The sequence below is a fragment of the Nannospalax galili genome, unplaced genomic scaffold (assembly GCF_000622305.1).
Source record: "Nannospalax galili isolate Female #2095 unplaced genomic scaffold, S.galili_v1.0 scaffold126, whole genome shotgun sequence".
NCBI lineage: Eukaryota > Metazoa > Chordata > Mammalia > Rodentia > Spalacidae > Nannospalax > Nannospalax galili.
This window is the reverse complement of record NW_008355275.1, coordinates 1,369,905-1,388,478: the sequence shown is the minus strand read 5'-3', so window position 1 is coordinate 1,388,478 and position 18,574 is coordinate 1,369,905. Positions and strand designations below refer to the sequence as shown.

Below are 18,574 nucleotides of genomic sequence, written 5' to 3'. Positions count from 1 at the left end.
CCTTCCCTTCATTTGCCTGCCTGGGTTTCCTGGCACTACAGGAGCATGAGCAGCCTCACACATGGCCATCCAGAAAGGCTAGGGCTGGGAAGGAAAATGAGAGAGAGGGGAAGGGGAGGGGAGGGGAGGGGAGGGGAGGGGAGGGAAGGGAAACAAAGGGAAGCAAACGGAGGCCAAAGAAGAGGAGAAATGTGTCTGTGGTTGCTGTAATTTCATAAAGATCTCATGATTAGGAACCTCACACTGGAGCACGGTAATACCTCATCCCAGCTTCGCTTGTCAATTTTTCCTTCTCTTTTTCCTTCCTCCACTTGTACATGGATGTGATTGTTCAGTGAAGTGTTGTTTTCTGTCACCTGAAGTTTCAGCAGTTGCTGTGAATGCTGCTTCTTAGCACTCAGGGTGTCATTAGCAGCCTAACAGCCACCCTGTGTGTCTTAGCTTTTCCCTATGGATGCTAAAAATACCCAGAGCACTGAAAACAAGCAGGGCGTGCTGGTGTGGGGCGAACACTCAGCCACTAAGCCACCTTAGCCCTGGCTCAGCAGGGAGAGCCATTCGCTCACTAGTCTCCTTCTTTGATTGTTTGTACTTTGGGGTCCCCTAGAACTCTGTTCATACAGGAGAGAAGGGGGCTGCTGGTGGAAAAGAACTGACTGGAAGAGAGGAAACGAGGGACTTGTTTGCAGTGACTTTGCTGTTCTCTATAGACTTGAACTAAGATGTATCAAGAGATCAGACCAGTCCGGGGAGCAGCGCAGATTAGCTGGGATTTAAACTAAAACTCCCTACCAAGAGACCACCTAGAATAAATCTCCCGTATGTGTCCATGAAGAGGCCCAAGGACTACATCTCTCAGAGAAGGTTAGTGTGCATCCTGACTAGGGCCACAACCCAGGGTTCTTTCTAAAAAAAAATAAAGCAAAATTCCAGCCTTCCAGCCCCTTCTTGGGGAACTCTTAACTAGAATTGAACCACACAGGAAGCTAAGGCCTTCTTAATTTAAGCATGTGTTTCTCCTGAGTCTGAAGAGGTCAGGGTATTGACATCCTATGCTGAACATTTAGTTCGAGAACCTGCTTGGTGTGGGTTGTCTTATCAAGTCAATGAGCTCTTGGGGTTTTCAAAGGCTAGCCAAGGGATTAAATGATACGATCAGACAGGTTATGGAAATATGTGACTCATAATAGATCTGACCTTTTATAGACTGTCTGGAAGTATCCTGTGTCTGCTTAACAAGATAATGAACCTGACTCAGTAAGAGCATGCAGGTCACAGCTTTTACTGTTGGTGGGTGAATGGAATCTCTTCCACATTGCTAGTGAGAAAGGGAAGGAGAAAGAGAGGCCATGGCTTCTTACCAACTCTGTGAATGTCTGGACTTCACCAAACCTTTGTGCTTCCTGTTGGTCACTGCTATACCATTAATAGATTGCCCAGAAGTTGTTCTCAGAACAGCCTCTCAGTTGGCCAGTTTATGGCAGGATCCTGAGATTTAAATTAAAAAAAAAAAAAAAAGCCTCGAAGGATAAGCATGAGTAAGTTCTTGGGACAGAATGTACTTCGCATTGTTTCCATCCATAGTGAGGAAGAAGCATGTGTTCCCTAGACACATGCTTCTCATTGGAAAATGCAATCGAATGTCTGTCTCTAGTGGAAAGTCTCTGGCATCTTCACAAGACTCAAGTGAAGGCATCTGAGCTTCTAAATTGTGAGGTGGTCGCTCCTAAGGAACGTGGCAGAGGAAGGGGCCCCTCGGTCTTTGTGGGTGGGAGTTTAGTCTTTCAGGATTTCATATCTACCTTTAAAAAAACTACATTGTCTATTTAATTTGCATTGCCTAAATGTGGCAAAAGATTAAGAAGTTTTATGAGTCAGGGCAGTCTAATAATAATATTAGTAACAGTAACAGCAGCAACAAGGTCCAACATTGAAAATAGCACTTCCTTCCTGTGTGTCACATACTTTTCTATGTGGCATAGATTTTAGTGCATTTACTCCACAGACGATGGAGTTTCAGATTTATTCCTCCATCTTCTCCTTCTCTGAGTTAAAATCAGCCAGATAATCTAGATACACTTTCCACAGCAACCAACCTTAACTGCATCCTTATGGACTTGACTTTTAAGAGAATTTAACTGAAAACAACCTTGGATTATGTTTGGAGACATCCTCTTCTTTTACACTTACTGATTTCATGAGCAATAAATTTGAGACCCAAGACCTAATCCATTTGAGAGATTCAGTTATAGGCAAAGACTCATTTTGTCCCTCCTGCTTTTCTTTCTCATAATGCTTTAGAACGGTTCCTAATTTTTATGTTGGTGGATCTTGGTTTTCATGAAAAAGAGGGGCAGTGGATGCTTAGAATTTCTCATGCAGACAGGAATTGTTGAAGTAAAATGCAAAAGGTGAGCGAGCTTTTTAGGAGACGAGGAGTTGAAGGAATCACCCTGGGTTGCTGCTGGTTGGAATTGCCAGTGTCCATGGTTTCTTTTGGCCGTTCCTCTGCCTTTGGCAAGCATCAGTGAGCTGCTCTAGTGCAAATGGCTTCCCCAGAGGCTAGGTCCCCGCTGTCCTGGGAGTCATCACCCAAACAATGTTCCAGAGTAATCGGTCCCTAAAGGAGAGCTTTGCACAGGCATCCAGCCATGGGCATGAACCCACCTCTTGGGACCTGAGGGTTTTGTCCTGTCCTGGATTTGTGCATTGCTTTTCTTTTTCAGATTTTGGAATTCTGAGCTGAGAACAGGCTCTAGGAATGTGAGGTTGTGATGTTGTTGATTATATTTTCAAATGTAAAATCAATCCAAGGCTGTTTTGGGTGGTTTAATTTTGACCAAATCTTCCAACAAGGCTTCCACATTCTTCACAAAGCCAGTTTCATTTGCCGCATGCATGCGGTCTCACATTTAGGAATGGCCATTTTACGGAAATTGGGGATCCAATTTCTTAGAGAAAAAACAAAACTGGAATGAAAGAAAGAGATATTTGCCATCTCTCAGATAAGTTAGAACATGCAGGTATTGCAGATATGCAATTCAGGTTAAAAAAAAAAAAACGAAACAAAAGCTATTCCGATTGTTTAGGGTCTAAACTGAGTAGATTTGGCAAACCCGACAGGCCACATTACTTGGGTCTTAGCCAGATCCACATGACTGTGTACCCACCAGGCCTGCTGTGCAGGGTTCCTCCTCAGGGATTGTTGGGGGTTCAGATCATGATACCTGGGTGATGATCTTTTCAGCTTGTGAGTCTTCCTATGGTGAAGAGAACACACAGATAGATGTTTGACATCAGGAGTATGGCAGCCTTAAGTGCTGACCATGTAGCGGTATGGTACTAGGGAGGTGAGTGGGGCTTTCTGAGCCCCAGGTACCTCTTGTGCACCCCTTTATTCTCTTTTTGTCATGATCCAATGCCATGATGGATGCTGAGCATCTGCTAGCCACTGTGTGCTATGTGTCATCTGTCTGCTTTGACTTATACCCCACTCTCAGCACTGAAATTGAGTCAGGGGATGAATTGACAGAGGTGTTGAGTACATTACTGATTGAAAATAGGAAAGTTGAAGAAGAGACACATAACTTCTGTGCTGTGTCCCAGCTCTGTTCCTCACTTTCTATGTGACCTTGAGATATTGCTTTGCTCTTCTGATAGTCAATGTTCTGGTTTGTGAAATAGTAATGACAACAGTGGCTGCTTCCTCCCAGAGCTAAAGGGATAAATGGACTAATACAGCAATGTGTCTCACTTCCCATCAGTGTGGGGACCGTCTCTTCCATTGCTCCTTATCCTTCTGTCTTTCAGCCATTTGACCCTCGTGATGACACTTGCATCTCACTTCCTAGGCTTTCCCATCACAGTGTGTGTACTACTGCTACGTTTCTAGAAGCTTCTTTCTGCTTCTCGGTGACCTTTATGCCTCTGAGTGACCCAGTCTTTCCTAGCAGCTCCATCAACCTGCAGGAGTCGTATAGATGTGTTTGGAATGTGAGCCTCAAAGAGGGAAAGAAACAAAGCCACTCCATAAAGCATGGGAGAAGAATCGGCCCTGCTGAGGCAGATCAGTGCTGCCAGCTTTCAAAAGAACAGCATTTGCAAATTAAAATAGATTTAAAGTTAAATCAAGATAAGCACTTATATAAGTTGAAACAAAACAATTATAATTACAAAGATAAACGTTTATAAATGGAGGACAGCAGTGGCTTTGCCTCTTTTTGCCATTTGCATTGCTCTTTTTAATTTCTCTGTCTCTCTCTGTCTCTGTCTCTCTCTCTCTCTCTCTCTCTCTCTCTCTCTCTCTCTCTCTCTGTGTATGTATGTGTTGTGCTGCGTCTGTGGGTGTGTGTTGTGCTGTCTGTATTTGTGTGTGTACAAGTATGCTTGTCCCCATGTGTGCGCCTGGCTAGAAGTCAAGGTCAAGTGTCTCCTTCTGTGACTCTCCATATTTTTTTAAACATTTTTAAATTGAATTTTTGATTTTCTCACAATATATTTAGATCTTCTCCCCTATACATTCCTCTGCTTTTTGCCCCCTGCCCAATTTAACATGCTCTAATATATTGTATATATTATATATAAACATATATATACATTAAAGCTTATAGAGTCTGATTTTTATTCCCAAATGCACTTCAGTGTGGGTTCATCCACTATAGCCTGCTTAACCTACCAAGAATCCCATCTTTGAAAGAGAGTGTCTCTCCCCCTCCCAGCAGCCATTGGTATCAAATTTCCTTAGGTTGGTTTGGGATTTCTTACCCACTTCTCCATGCTGGAATTTTGTCTGATTTTTAACTTGCTTGGGACTTGTGCATGCTGTCACCATTGCTGTGATTTCATATGAGTAACTGACCAGCTGTCTGGAAAATTCTGCTTCTCTATTGTCATCCACTACCTCTGTTTTTTACAATCTTTTCACCCTTCTTCTACAAGGATCCCTGAGTCTTGAGAGGCGGAAGTTTGGTATAGGTGTCCTATTCAGGGATGAACACTCTGCAGCCTCTTATTCTCTGCATATTGTCAGTTGTGGGTTTCTGTGCTAGTCATCATCTGCATAAGAAAACTTCTCTGGTGAGAGCTGAAAATGCATTAATCCACGAGTACAACAATAAATCATTTGGAGTCAGTTTAATATGGTAACCATTCAGTAGAAAACTAGTATTAGGCTCTCCTCTATGTCCTGTGACTGGTCTAGCTTCAGGTTCCTAAGCCCGATATCAATACCACGTATGGGCTCCTTCCCATGAAGTGCATCTTAAATCCAATTAGAGAATGGATGGCTACTCCCATAATATCTGTGCCACCATTGTACCTGGGCATTTCTTTCCAGGCCAGTTGTTGTTGTAGCTCACAAGATTCATGGTTGGGTAAGGTTGATCATTATTTTTTCTTCTGGTAGCAAGCATAGCGCCTTCCAGCACTATGAACGCTAGCCAGTAGAGATGAGACTCTGAAGTTGGAACCAGCTTGATTCCTCCTTGTTTGTTCTATAGCTCATATATATAGTGTCTCCAGCAACAGGGTCTTACCATCAGGCTCTGATGGGCAACCAAGAGCAGAGGCAATGTGTGGTTCGCCACCTTATTTTTATTCTTTTTTTTTTTTTTTTTTTGGCATAAAGTCTCTCATTGAACCTGGAGATTATTGATTTGGCTAGGCTGGCTGGCCAGTGATCCTCAGGACCCATCTGTCCCTGCCCCTCCTCCCCAATGGCAGAGTTACATACAAGCACCTCCACACCTGGCTTTTCCATTTAGTGCTGAGGATCTGAACTCAGGTCCTTATGCTTGACCATCTCTCCAGCCCTTGACCCAGCTTCCTCTATTAGCATCTTCCATAGACATAGAAAGATCCTTGTCAGAACCTATGACTGCCCACCAGGCAAAACTAAGAAGTGAACTTCTTTGTAGCACTTCTGACTGAGAACTTCCCTGGGCCTCACCTATTTTCCGTGAAGGCCCATCTCTGATTTAGAATCCCACATTGCATCTTGTCTCCTGGTGTCCTCTTAATTTTGAGCACTCTTCCCTCTTTCTATATCATTCATGACCTTGGCATTTTAAAAAAGGAATAGTCAGTCCTCCCTTTGGGATTGTCTGGTGTTTCTCCCATTTCCTGCTTTTCAGTTGGCTTCCCTGGGTACACTCTAACAGTGATAAACCAAAGTTACTAGTCCTAATTACGCTAGATGTCACCACCTGATGGAGCATTATAAATCCAGGAGATGAGGAGTAGGACCAGGGACTCTGGAGCCAGCCAGAGCCTCGCCCCATGTCTTAGCCCTTCCCATCACTGTTTTTTCCTCTGGAACCCCCACATTATCAGGCCCAGAAATAGGTTGTACATTTCAGACCTGCAGGAACTCTGACCAGACAACAGCATTGCAGCAGAGCGCTAGGGGTTATGCATGGTTCTAACACCCCAGCGGGAACAGCTACTCCCACTGGAGGTCTCAGTCTGAAGTCCCCAGGGCCTCCTGCTGTGTGGGTTCTGACACCTGCATAGCAGTCCTGGGGTCTTCTCAGAAATCACCCAGTGACCTCCCTGACCCCCTTGTTCTGCATTCCTTTGGGTCTCTTACCCAAACCCCTTCTTCACCTTGTTTCTGTAGGTTGAGGGGAAGCAGTGATGTAGTGGTGACACCCCAACTTCACTAAAAATGTTTACTCAAGGTTTGCTGCCCGGCCCTCTCCCTTAAAATTACTCAAATCTCTCCCATTTATTTGCATCTAGAGCAGACTAATTGTGGAGGTTTTAGAATTGAGTGAGCAGAGGCTTTCTGCTCTGAGGCACTGCGTTCACTGTCCCTTCTATTTTATTTAATCCTTATCCCTGTTGTATGACAGGTACTAACACAATTGCATTTCACAGATGAGGAAACTGCAAAAGAGAGCTTAAAGTGTTAACTTGTGGTGAGGAAACTGCAAAAGAGAGCTTAAAGTGTTAACTTGTGGGCTGGGGACGCAACTCAGTTGGTAGAGTGCTTGCCTAGCATACATGAAGTCATGGGTTCAGTTTCCAGCACCACATGAAACTGGGTGTGGTGATGCACATCTGTAATCCCAGCATTTGAGAAATGGCGGTAGGAGGATCAGAAGTTCAGGGCCATCCTCAGCTGTATAGTGAGTTGAGGCTAGCCTGGGATATTTAATCCCTTTCTCAAAAAAAAAAAAAAATTACCTCATTGAAGATCACAGTGATGAGAGTTAGAGTAGCCAGGATTTAGACTCCACCTGGTCCAGGAGCCCATGTTCCTATGTACTTCTTTTGAGAGGTAAATAAGGTAATTTCTTAGAGCACCTAGCAATGTGCCTGGATCTGCCGCCATGCTTTCAACTTTAGCTTTTGTTAATCCTATATCTGATGTCTGTTTCTTCTACTTACTGGTTAATTTGACTCTGGGATGCATTTCTAGTGTTTGTTAAACATTGGCCTGGTGCCCTGCATTGCAAGCAGTGGATACTTTACTCAGTTTTCATACATGTATAGACCCATGCTGCCCTGGCCCTGTAACCCATCCGGAAGACAGGATCTCCCACAGCCCTTCACATTGAAACAGCTCAGCTCCTACTCCTCTATCTCTGACAACCTTATGGAGGTCTGCACTCCATTTTCATCACCTTGACCGTTGGTTCTGCTTCCTTTACCCCAGGCCAGGTACTTGTCCACCCCTGTGTAGTCCGTAAGACCTATCCTATAGCACAGTCTTGGCTAATCTTTGTGTCTATGTCCCTGCTGGCTTTGCCTAACTCATGAGGGCATCTGGCCCTGTGAAGGACATAACAGCCTTTGGCTTTGGGTATGGAGGTCTGAAAGAAGGTATTTGGAAGAACAAGGAGGAAGAAGAGTTATAGGAGCAGAAGGCAGGGGGTGGCCCCTGTTTCAGTGTGACACTTTGTCCTCTGGTCCAAGGGTGCTTTTGCTCATCTGCCACTGGAGGCCCCTCATATTCCTCAAGGCTCTTATATCACCCTCTCTAAGGCAGACTGTGTTGATATCCAGACACAGTCAAGCCATGCTTGGTGGCCTAGGGGGCTTCTGAAATACGTACCTGTGGGATGTTCACAGGTTTTGCCAATCTGGTCTACCTATCTCAGTGTCTCCAGCATGGGCTCAGGCTTCTGCCAGAAGCTCTTGGGATGTGCTCCTGACATGACCACAAGGAGGGTTGTGTGTACCCCTCAGTCTTCCTTCCTGTAGTCCTTCCTACCCTTTAGCTCCTTTATTCACCAGGGCCACATCTCTTTATTCTAGCCTCTTCGCATTATACTACAGCTTGAGGTTGACACTTTGAATGGGGAACTTTGAGTTCTAAACTGAGTTTAGGAGACCCTGTAAAACAATCAAATCTCCTGAAATGCATCTCGCAAATTTCTTCCTAAAACATGTTATTCTTCTCCTCTTCCTCCCTTGAGTTCTTTGACAAAATACTTTATTTCTTAATAAAACCCATTCTGGCCTGTGCTATCTCTGCTGCTCACTCTAGAGCAGAATTTGCTGATGTGTCCAACCTGCCATCCGCAGGCCACGTGCACCCCAGGATAGTTGCCAGTGTAGCACAATATAAAACCACGACTTTACCTAAAATAGTATGAGTTTTTTTTTACACAAAGTTCTTGAGTGCGAACTTTATAGATGACAACATTGTGTTGCAATGTTAAAAGTTTGCCCCTCCCTCCTTAGAAGAGGCACATAGAAAGGAACGTGAGCAACAGATGTGGCATGCTTTGCTATATTAATGTATTTGCTGCAGGTGGTGATCCACAGGAGCACTTAATTAAAATCAGGTGGGAAAGGTATAACTGAAACATTAAAAATAAAAGCGTGCAGCACTGACATTATCCACACCCACTCCACCATGAGATGTGCAAAGGGCTCTGATCCTCCTACACGTGTTCGAAGAGCTGCTGGCCTTGCTCACTTCCTCTACAGATCCTGTGACTCACAGGGTGAGCCACGTAAGTAGAGACCAAAGGCACAGCATGTGTATCCCAACTGGGCCAGAACCTGTCCTGATGGTTCGCCTGCAGCCACGCATCGGTTTCCTATTGAATGTAGCACGATGAAGCAAGCCTACAGAGTTAGAAAAGGTACAACAGGGCAGGAATAAAAATACTCGACTTAAAGTATAAGTGAAAGCCCTTGCTACCCCTGAAGGCAGTTGCTTAGTGAAGTGGGAGCAGTGAGCCTGTATGATCTGGGTAGATTGCTTAACTAGGCTTTACATTAGTCGTCTTTAGAATGAGTGCTAGAATACCTATCATGGATCTGGGAAGATTGCTCTGGGAGTAAAGTGTTTGCTGCATAAGCATGAAGATCTGAGTTCAGATCTCAAACAGCCACATAAAAATCCAACTGTGGTGGCCGTGTAATCCTAGCACTGCAGAGGCGAAGACAAGGATCGATGGGGTTCACTGGCCAGCTAGTCTAGCCAATAAGTAAGCTCCAGGTTAAGGAGAAATCCTATCTCAAAAAATAAGGTGTAGAGTAAGAAAGGAAGATACCTCACATTAACTTCTGACCTACACAAACTCACACACACACACACACACACACACCTGTATATATACACAAAATTGTCACATACATCGAGACAATGAATAATAATGATGGCCATAATTGGCTGAGCATGACTCTTGACCAAGAATTTTCTGAAGGCTTTCACATTATGAAGTAGGGACTACAGTTAGCCCCTTCTTTTCAGACAAGAGAAAATGAGTTCAAAGAAGTTAGTGACTTTTCCAGTGTCACACAGGTAAGAAGAGACAGAGCGGTTCACAGTTCTACATGGGGTGGGCTGTAAAGCTCCTGTTGTCAGTAACTCAGCCATTCTTGTATAAAGATCCAGGGAAATGACACAGGTGTCCTGAGTGTGAAAGGGATGCCCTGATGAATGACAGTATGCTAGGAACACACAAGATGGTTGTGGTGCCCTAGTGAGGAATCTACCAAAATCACATCATATTCTTTTGATCATTCTGATGATGACAAAAATCAAACCTGGTCACATGCTGCTGTGCCTTTAATACTGCCCCAATATTTAAAAACTTTTTTATGTGTATGAGTGTTATATCTGTGTGTATGTAAGTGAACCTGTGTTGTGCAGTGCCCACAGAGGACAGGAGAGGGTGTTGAATCCCCTGGAACTGGATTTATGAATGGTTGTTAGCCACCATGTGGGTGCTGGGATTTGAACCTGGGTCTTCTGCAAGAACAGCTAGTGCTCTTAATCACTGAACCATCTCTCTCACCCCCTTGCCCCAATATTTTTAAATGCTCTCTCTTCTTTTAAACCTCTTTTTAAAACAAAGAGACAGTAAGTGTCAGAGGCTCCAACAAATAACCGTCATCTAGCCCATCCTCAATAAAAGTATTTCCTGTCATTTTCATTTTTATGTCCAGCTGTGATGGCAGGTGGTGCTGACTTTTCATAATAGCAGCAATGTAAAGCTTAGAATATAGTCTGTGCTGACCACTTTTGCGGAAATAATAGTTGGGGTGGTTCTCAGATACTGCAAAGACAGCAAAGGTTGGGAAGATAACTGCAGCTTGGGAGGTGGTGTGATGACCTCTGGGTAGGGCCAGGGTTAGGGTTAGTTTTCAGTTGATGCATAACATATATTCATACTCAATAGATGTCAAGGTCATGGGGAAGAAATCAGGAAGGAAGTGTGTAACTCTCACTTCTAGTTTGCTAAGAGGAGAGAAGAGAGCCATTTGTAGGCTGGATTAGACAGCCTTTCCCTTGAAACTGTGGGTGTGAATCAAGCTTGGTCTGATGGCTAAAGCCAGGGATGAGAAAGGGATGCTCATGTCTTCATGGAACCATAGAAGCTGAGGAGTGGAGAATGGAACTTGCATCAGAAATGCATGGGGGTAAGGACTTCCCCAAGGTGGCCTGGCTGAGAGCAGCTTGGGCATGGCTCCTTTCACTGCTCTCCACCTGAGCTTGGCATTGTTAGTCACTTCCCACAGTGGCAACCAGGCCAGATGTCAAGCCCTGAAGTATGAACTGAGTCGTGGCCGAACCCATCAGCTCAGGGTTAGATCACCCAATCTGCAGGCTTCTAAAGCTCCCCAGCTCTGCATGAGGCACTGTGAATTACAGGAAGATTCCATAAAGAGAAGGAAGGAGACATTTCTCTCTAAATTCCAGGTTCTAACAAGGTGATACTGTCTGATTTTACTGTTTAAGAGTGTTGCTTTGGAGGTAAGTAGCCCAAGGCTACTGTAATAGCTAGAAAGGCTCTGTAGGGGTAAGAAGACCTATATTAATTGGATTTTACCGGGTTATGCTGCAGTAACAACCATCCCCCAATATCTGTACAACAAAAGTATGAACTTCAGATTTTACTCAGATCTTCTTGATGTGGGTCCCAGATAGAAGCAGCAGCTCCTGCCTGGGTAGCTTTCTTATAGCAGAGGGACAAAGAGAGCTGACAGAACCACGGGAAAGTTCTTAATGCCTCTGCTTGGAAATGGTAGGTGTGCTTTCTAGTTAGTCTTGTTGGTTTGGGTTCCTAGGAGAAAATTCTAGGATGGGGATTTGAGTTCAGCTCCTGACTGGGCTGGTATGTTGACATAGCCGGGCCTCTTGATTGTTGTTGGGGGTTGCTTCTGAAATGTTGACCCCTCCCCCCGTGTATCAGGCTGTGTAAGCATAGGCAGACTACACTTATAGCTTCTGAGGGGCCTCAGATGAAGACACAGGCATTAGCAGGTGGCAGTTGACCTGAGGACACTGATTGGAGTGATGTGGCGGAGGCAACAGGGGGTGTGAGAATTATGAAGTTTCACTGGCAAAGCACATCATCAGAGATGGGGACCTGCCATCCTCCTGTGGAGATGCAGCAGACATTTGAAAACCAAGGCACAGTTTCTGCAGGAAGTCTTGAATGCTGAGGTATGAAGTGCAGCGAGCTCTTTAGTGTGCAGAGAGAGTTACCTTGCACACCCAGGGGTCTTTGCCTTGGCCAGTGTCTTGGCACTATGGACATTTGGGTGGCATAGTTCCTCACTACGGGGGCTTCTCTGTGTATTGCAGGGTGCTTAGCAGCATCCCTTACCTCTACCCATGATACCCCTGAGCCTCCTCCCTCTTAATCTCCTATCTGAACCAAAATATCCTCAGGTATTGCCAAGAGCCCCTGGGAGGCAAATTCACCCTTTAGCAAACAAATCATATAGACCATTGTTAGTTCTCAAAGAACTGACTGGATAGAAGAGAGTGCAGCCCAATGGGAGAAACAGACAACAGCCCATCAACTATAAAGGCAACCCAGAGGTGCAACAATTTGGAGTGTGTTCAAATATGCTGATAATGAAACAGAATCATTCAGGAGTGGGAAACATCAGTTCTGTTAAGGGCTGGTGATGATCTGAGGAGATTTCCTAGAGATAGAGACATCTAAGCAAGATTATGAAGGATGAAGTTTTCCTGATGAGCAAGACCACCTGTGGAAGGCGAGATCCTCTTTTGTGAATGGGAGACTTGGGGATTAACAGTGATTAGTGTTTAATATGTTGATCTCAGTCTTTTTATACTCATATATACCAGAAGTGGGGCTGCTTTCAACACTTTGTGATGAACAGGAGCAATGTCAAGGGTTTTGAGGTGCTTAGAGGAGGTGCCAGAATGTCATGGAAACAGCCAAGCCCCAGAGATCAGACATGTCCTTGCTATATAATTTTTGGTTTTTTTGAGATAGGGTCTCCCTATAGCCCCAGTTGGCCTGGAACTTGCTACGTAGACCAGGCTGGCCTCCACTGTGGTCACCTCCAGTGGTGGCCGCTCCTCCGTTCTTGTGGGTGCCGCTCCTTCGTTCTCGTGGGCGTTGAGGCTGCTCCTCTGCTCGCCCTGGGCTGAGGCCACTCTTCTGCCTACCCTGGGCCGAGGCCGCTCTTCTGCTTGCCTTGTGCTGCCTCCTGTCATTGCTGCTTCTGCCCAGTCCCAGACACCAGGGCTGGTGAGGAGACTGTGTCAGCGGAGCCACACTCAGACATAGGAGACCAGCTTCAGTGACACAGGTCTGCTTTATTGCAGGAAGGCACAAGCTTATATAGGGGTAGTGGTCCAATCACAGCACAGCAAGTAGGATACCTTATTAGTATAACAGGTTTAGCGTCCTATCACAGTGCAGCAAGTAGGATACCTTATTAGCATAACAGACTTAGAATCCTATTAGCATAACAGACTTAACGTCCTATCACAGAATAGAGGGAAGGTTGCCTCAATTAGCGGGTAGGATGCCTCATTAGCATACTGGGTTTCAAATTACAGAGCCTGGATTCCTGGAAACCACGTGACCCTGACTGTGGCAATATCTAAGTGTTGCAATTTTGGATTCCAAGGGTGGTGATTAGGGAGTGGCAAGCTCTAGGCATCAGTCTCATGATCTGCCAATGGGAGCAAATGTCACAAAGCATTCCTTGTGGCTCCAGCAGTCAGGCCATTGCCTCAGGCCTACTGTATGGCTGTCAATAAGACTTTCACCCTAGGCTCAAGCCTGTCTCCCACACTCCACCTCACAGAAATGCCTGCCTCTGCGTCCTACATGCTGGAATTAAAGGCATGCACCATCACACTTGTTACCATGATTTTTTTAAGTTAGTTAAAGGAGGCCAGTTAATTCTTTGATACATCAATATCACTTCCTGATCTACTGATGTTTGTCACATGATATTGTGCAAAGGAAATGGGATATGGCTCCCTGGTTCCACATCTCACTTCCTCAGTGACGTACCTGTGAAATAGGAGTCCTAAAGTTTTCTCCTGTTTCTAGCTTCACATTCTTGGTGTACATGGATGACGAGACTATATCACACTTTCTGTGTCTTGTGACTGGCCTGGTCTCAGTACTCTGTGTGATGTCCACCTCAGAGATTGTCCTGAGTAGTGAAGGCTGAGAACTTACAGTCCTCAGACCCATACTAGGCATGCTCAGAGAGTGATGGTAATGGCATTGTGCATGGTAAAAGCCCTGGTATGGTAAAAGCACATGTGACGGTGCTCCAGGGACTGTCCTGGGCTCTGTGTGCATTAATCCAAGAGTGTAAGAAGCATTCACATGCTCTCCATGTTACGTAGGAGAAATTGAGGCACAGGGGAGTCTAGCCATTTGCCCATGTGCCTGATGAGCACTCAACATTTCAGCAACTATCTCCAAGTGGCTGAATTGTATGGCACTCAGTGTTTCCTCTTACATCTAAAATATCAAGGGCTTAGTACCTAGGCTGGTATAGAGACTATTGGGCAAATAGTCTTTCCTTCTCTATGACTGAAGCCCCGATACACCTGTAGAGCAGTAAGAAGAGGGGAGGGCAAGGATATACTTTTATCACAGTGACTGAACTGGACTTCTCAGTATGAGTCTGTATGGGTAAATGATGAAGTACCCCAAAGTGACCCCTTCTAGGATGTCTGAGAGAAGCACAGACAGAAACTGGAACTTGCCTAACTCTTCTGGCTGCCCGGTTCAGCCCTGGGCTACTGTGGTAAGGAGCACATCTGGAGGGAATCTGCCTTTCTACTCTCAGTGGCAGACAAAGGAGCCCTGTTAGTGCTGGAGGGGCAGATCTGTTCCAAGAGCCACCCTGATTCTGCCTCCAGACACAGTGGTGATGAGAAGCCACACAGTGTCCCTCCTGCGGGTGCCTTCATTTGCTAAACTCCAGTCTTGTAACAAGGAAGAGAAACAGCTCAGTGCCACTGCTGGCCTGCTGGCCTTGTGCAGCCCTGAATCCCTGGCTCTCCCAGGGCCTGAAAGGAGAAGGGATGAGCAGCTGGCAGGCAGGGGCACCCCTGTGAAATAAGTGTTTGTTTTTCTCCCTGTTCAGTTTCAACCCTGGCTAGAACCCCTTGTCAGCCAGGTGTGTTTTGGGCAAGTCACTTTCCCTCTGGGCTTTGTGGTGATTCCTATAAAGCACCTACTCTCAGGGTCAGTTCTTCTGTTCATCATTCCTGGACAATCACATTTGTTGGAAGCATCCTGGAGAAGTCACGTCCTAGAAGACCACTCTTTGGAGGGGTCCACCCTCTTCCTCCCAGTCCCAAAAGTGTTTGGAACCCTTTGTTGAACTGTGTATGTTAAAAATTACAGACTCCTTTGGCATGACTGGGTTGTTCTTACCTGCCTATCCTAGGCTCCAGGCTGTCCCTGTCCCCCTTCCCTTCCTTTCCCTTGTCATCCCAGCAGCAGGCCGTTGGTTGCCTTCTACTCAGACCTGTGTGGTGCGGAACAGGCCAGCTCTGTCTTCTGGGCAGAATGTGAATGCTGCTTAGCTCTGCTTGAGCCATGTTTGACTGATCCATTAAACCTGCTGTCCCTGCAGGTTGAAAGATGCCTGCCTTTCTGAGCCTTGCCTACTCCACCCCTACCTCCTCCATGATCCATTTCTCTTACTCATGCTGCACCTGCATCCTTCTGTAGGGAGGTAGCACACACCCAGTGAAGGGAAGAGTGTGTGATGATTCACACATGGGCTCAGCAGTCGGGCTCTAAGTCCTCACTGAACTGTTGTATGAATTGAGGCAAGTTGCCCAGCCTCTCTAGACCTTCTTGTCTAGGAATGGGAGTGTATTAGCACCATCTTGCCATCTCACAGGTTGTGGAAAGATTGAACAAGTCAAATGCCTGGGAAGCATTTTGAGTATACCTGGCATGTGGAAAGACTTCTGTGAAGGTCAGCTAGTATCAACAGCCCAAAGTGATAAATGCCAGCTAATGTAGAGGCTGTGATTAGGTGTAGATGTAGTCAAGACCTCAGGATTTGGGGATCGTGCAAAGACTTAACCTGGTGGTGGGTGAGATTACCGTTAAGTCACCTTCGAGATGTCCTCATTGCCTGTGGTCTGGGGCACATACCCCAGTTCTGGTATCCTTAGTTGTAAACAGAGGGTCTGTTCTCTACACCACCCTTCAGTCAGACTAATAATCAAAATTCTGCAAGATAACTTGAATATATCTTCTGACAAAAGGATTTCAATTTTCTTCCCTGTCATAAGAATATATCCAACTTATAGCTCATCCCAGTCACTCCTCTCTGAACCTGAAATACTTCCCCAGGATGGAGGTTGGGGTGTCTGATAGGAGTTAGTGACACTGGGAAGTATTCTTTTGAAGCTCAGTATCTTAGTTTGCTTTTAATTGCTGTGATAAAAACACTGACCAAAACCAACTTGTGGTAAAGCGTTTATTTTATCTTAACGTCTCTCAGATCACAGCTCATCAATGAGGGAAGCCAAGGTCTGGAGCACAGACCATGGAGGTACACTGCTTTACTGGCTTGTTCCCGACCCAGGCTCAACCTGCTTTCTTATACAACACAGGACCACCTGCCCAAGGTTGGCACCACCCACAATAGACTGAGCCGTCCCACATTACACAACAATCAACAGAATGCCTCACAGGCATGGCCACATGCCAGGCCAATGCAGGAAATTCCTCAACTGAGGTTTTCTCCACCCAGGTGTGGCAAGTTGACAACTGGTGCCCTCCAGCACACTCAAGAAACTAGCCATGTATCATGCCAAGAAGCTCTGTTGTTATGCCGTAGGCCTCTGCTTCAGAGTGTACATCTTGACCCTTTAGACTTAGTATATACACCTTTAGATCTGGGAGCACTTGGGGATACTAGTAGTATTCTGAAGGACATACTCTGAGAAGTTGTGCTGTTATCCAAGGAGACTGTTGAAGGTGCTGCAGCCTGGTGTTCAAACCTATCTCAAAAAATGTTGGACTAACTTTCCATTTAATTAGGAGACAAAGTAGAGTTCCTTGAGCAAAATTCATTGAGTAAATTAAACTATGGAAGATTGGAATGTAAGCAGAGGAACACTCAGATGCTGGAATAGTCCTAGACCTTTAAAGGAATATGTCTTTCACTGTCATTGAAATTCTAAGCTAAAAGCTCCCTGAATCTGGGCTGAGTGTTAGCCAGCAAGGTTTCCAGGAATGCATTGGTTAGGGATTGGTTAAGGGTGGTTGGAAGAGGGTATCAGAGAAGTGCAGGCAGGTGCCATGGAGGAGCATGTGGAAACATGCCTAGAACTCAGGAGCTTCCTTCCGAACTGTGGGCTAGCCCATGGAGGTTCACAAGGCCTGGGAAGGAAACAGCTGTGGCTCTTGCTCAAGGAGAGGGAAGGGACATCAAAGCGCCAGATGATCCCACTGAGGTCTTCAACGCCCATATGTTATGCAATGTCCAAACAAACCCTGGGGGCTGGAGCCAAATGACAGCCATCAAATAGGACAGTATGTGACTTCTTTGACATCAAAACACCGACTAGGTAAGCTTTAAAACACCCGACAGCAAGCTGGGCATGGAAGGCTATGCTCATTCCAGAACTCTGAAGCCAGCGTGCTGCAGACGGGAGAATGGTCAGGTCAGACATCTGGGGTAGAGCGTGGTGGGAACAGGCTGTGAGGAGGGATGAGAAGGAGTAAATGGCTGCACACTGGAAAAAGAGGAGAAACCACAGGAAGAAAGGAAGGATGTGTTATAAAAGATGCACGAGAGCCTATATTGGCATTTGGCAAACACTTGCTTTTCTCAACTGTAAGCTTCCCCAAGCCAAGCAGACCTTCCTTAGAAATGCAGAGGCTTCCAGAAAGAAGGGATGAAAGCTGGCAGCATAATGTCTGCTTCTTAAATGTTTCAAGGCAGTGTGTAAAATGTGTAGGTCCCCGAACCTCAATGATGATGACAGGCCAAGCATATGGATTGCTTCTTAATGAATATGTGCCAGTTGGGTCAGTGACTGAATCTGCGATACTCATCTTTTCACATGGAATTCTGCCTCTTTAAATGACTCCCTAGGTCACGTATTATTGAGATGTTTAGTGGTGAGTTGGAAAAGCTCTTTTAACCAAAAGTCACCCACGGTTGCATCTTATAAAACTGAAGCACCCAAAGGTGCTGTGATGTCCTCTGGGTTGAATCATGGGATTTGAAGGTGACTGTCTTCAGCACTCGGCTGCTGAAGAAATTGGTCCTGATGAAAATCTGTGCATCCTGGCTCTGCTATGTGCTGTGTGATAGCTCTGTTTACACTTGAAAGGACACGACTGAGATTTTGTTGTCAATCAGTTAATCTTGTTGAAAGCTCTGTGGGTCAAAGATTGAAGCTGAAGTTAATAATATGATATTATCATACTATTATAATAGGATATAATATAACAACTGCCTTCTTTGGTGTGGTGGGAAAAACCAGCTAACTTGGTTTTGATGGGGAAAAGGTATTTTCTAGCATTGTCAGGTGTCTGAGGTATTTGGTCTGATGTCCTCAGAACCTTGTTGAGTGTGTTTCTTTTCCCTCTTATGGCACACAGTGAATATTACAAAAACCACCAGCTTGCCTCTTCACTCCTTCAAATTATTTCATCAAGTTACGCTTCCTTTTCCAGAGGTAGAGGGAACATGGCATGCTCTCTTATCCCTACACGTACTCTGTCCGTGTTCCAGGCTCTGGGCATGGTTTTAGAGTTTACGGAAATTTGGACAGTATTCCAATACTCCATCTTTTACATGCTGGTTTCTATCTTCAGAAGTCCAAGAAAGTTTTTTTTTT

At 45.3% G+C, this 18,574-nt stretch overlaps 1 protein-coding gene across 3 annotated transcripts in view; it reads left to right on the top strand.

Annotated features, from left to right (window-relative positions):
* Nucleotides 1–18,574, top strand: part of Slc1a2 (solute carrier family 1 member 2) — a 147,698-nt gene that overhangs the window by 42,503 nt on the left and 86,621 nt on the right. The window contains exon 1 of one of the 3 annotated variants that reach the window (XM_029555713.1): nt 17,310–17,389. The exons of the other annotated variants lie outside the window; for them this stretch is intronic. Within the exon in view, the coding sequence (XP_029411573.1) occupies nt 17,382–17,389 (8 nt within the window). The 5' untranslated portion in view covers nt 17,310–17,381. Of the gene's footprint in view, nt 1–17,309; nt 17,390–18,574 lie in introns of those variants that run through there. 3 annotated transcript variants of the gene reach the window in all.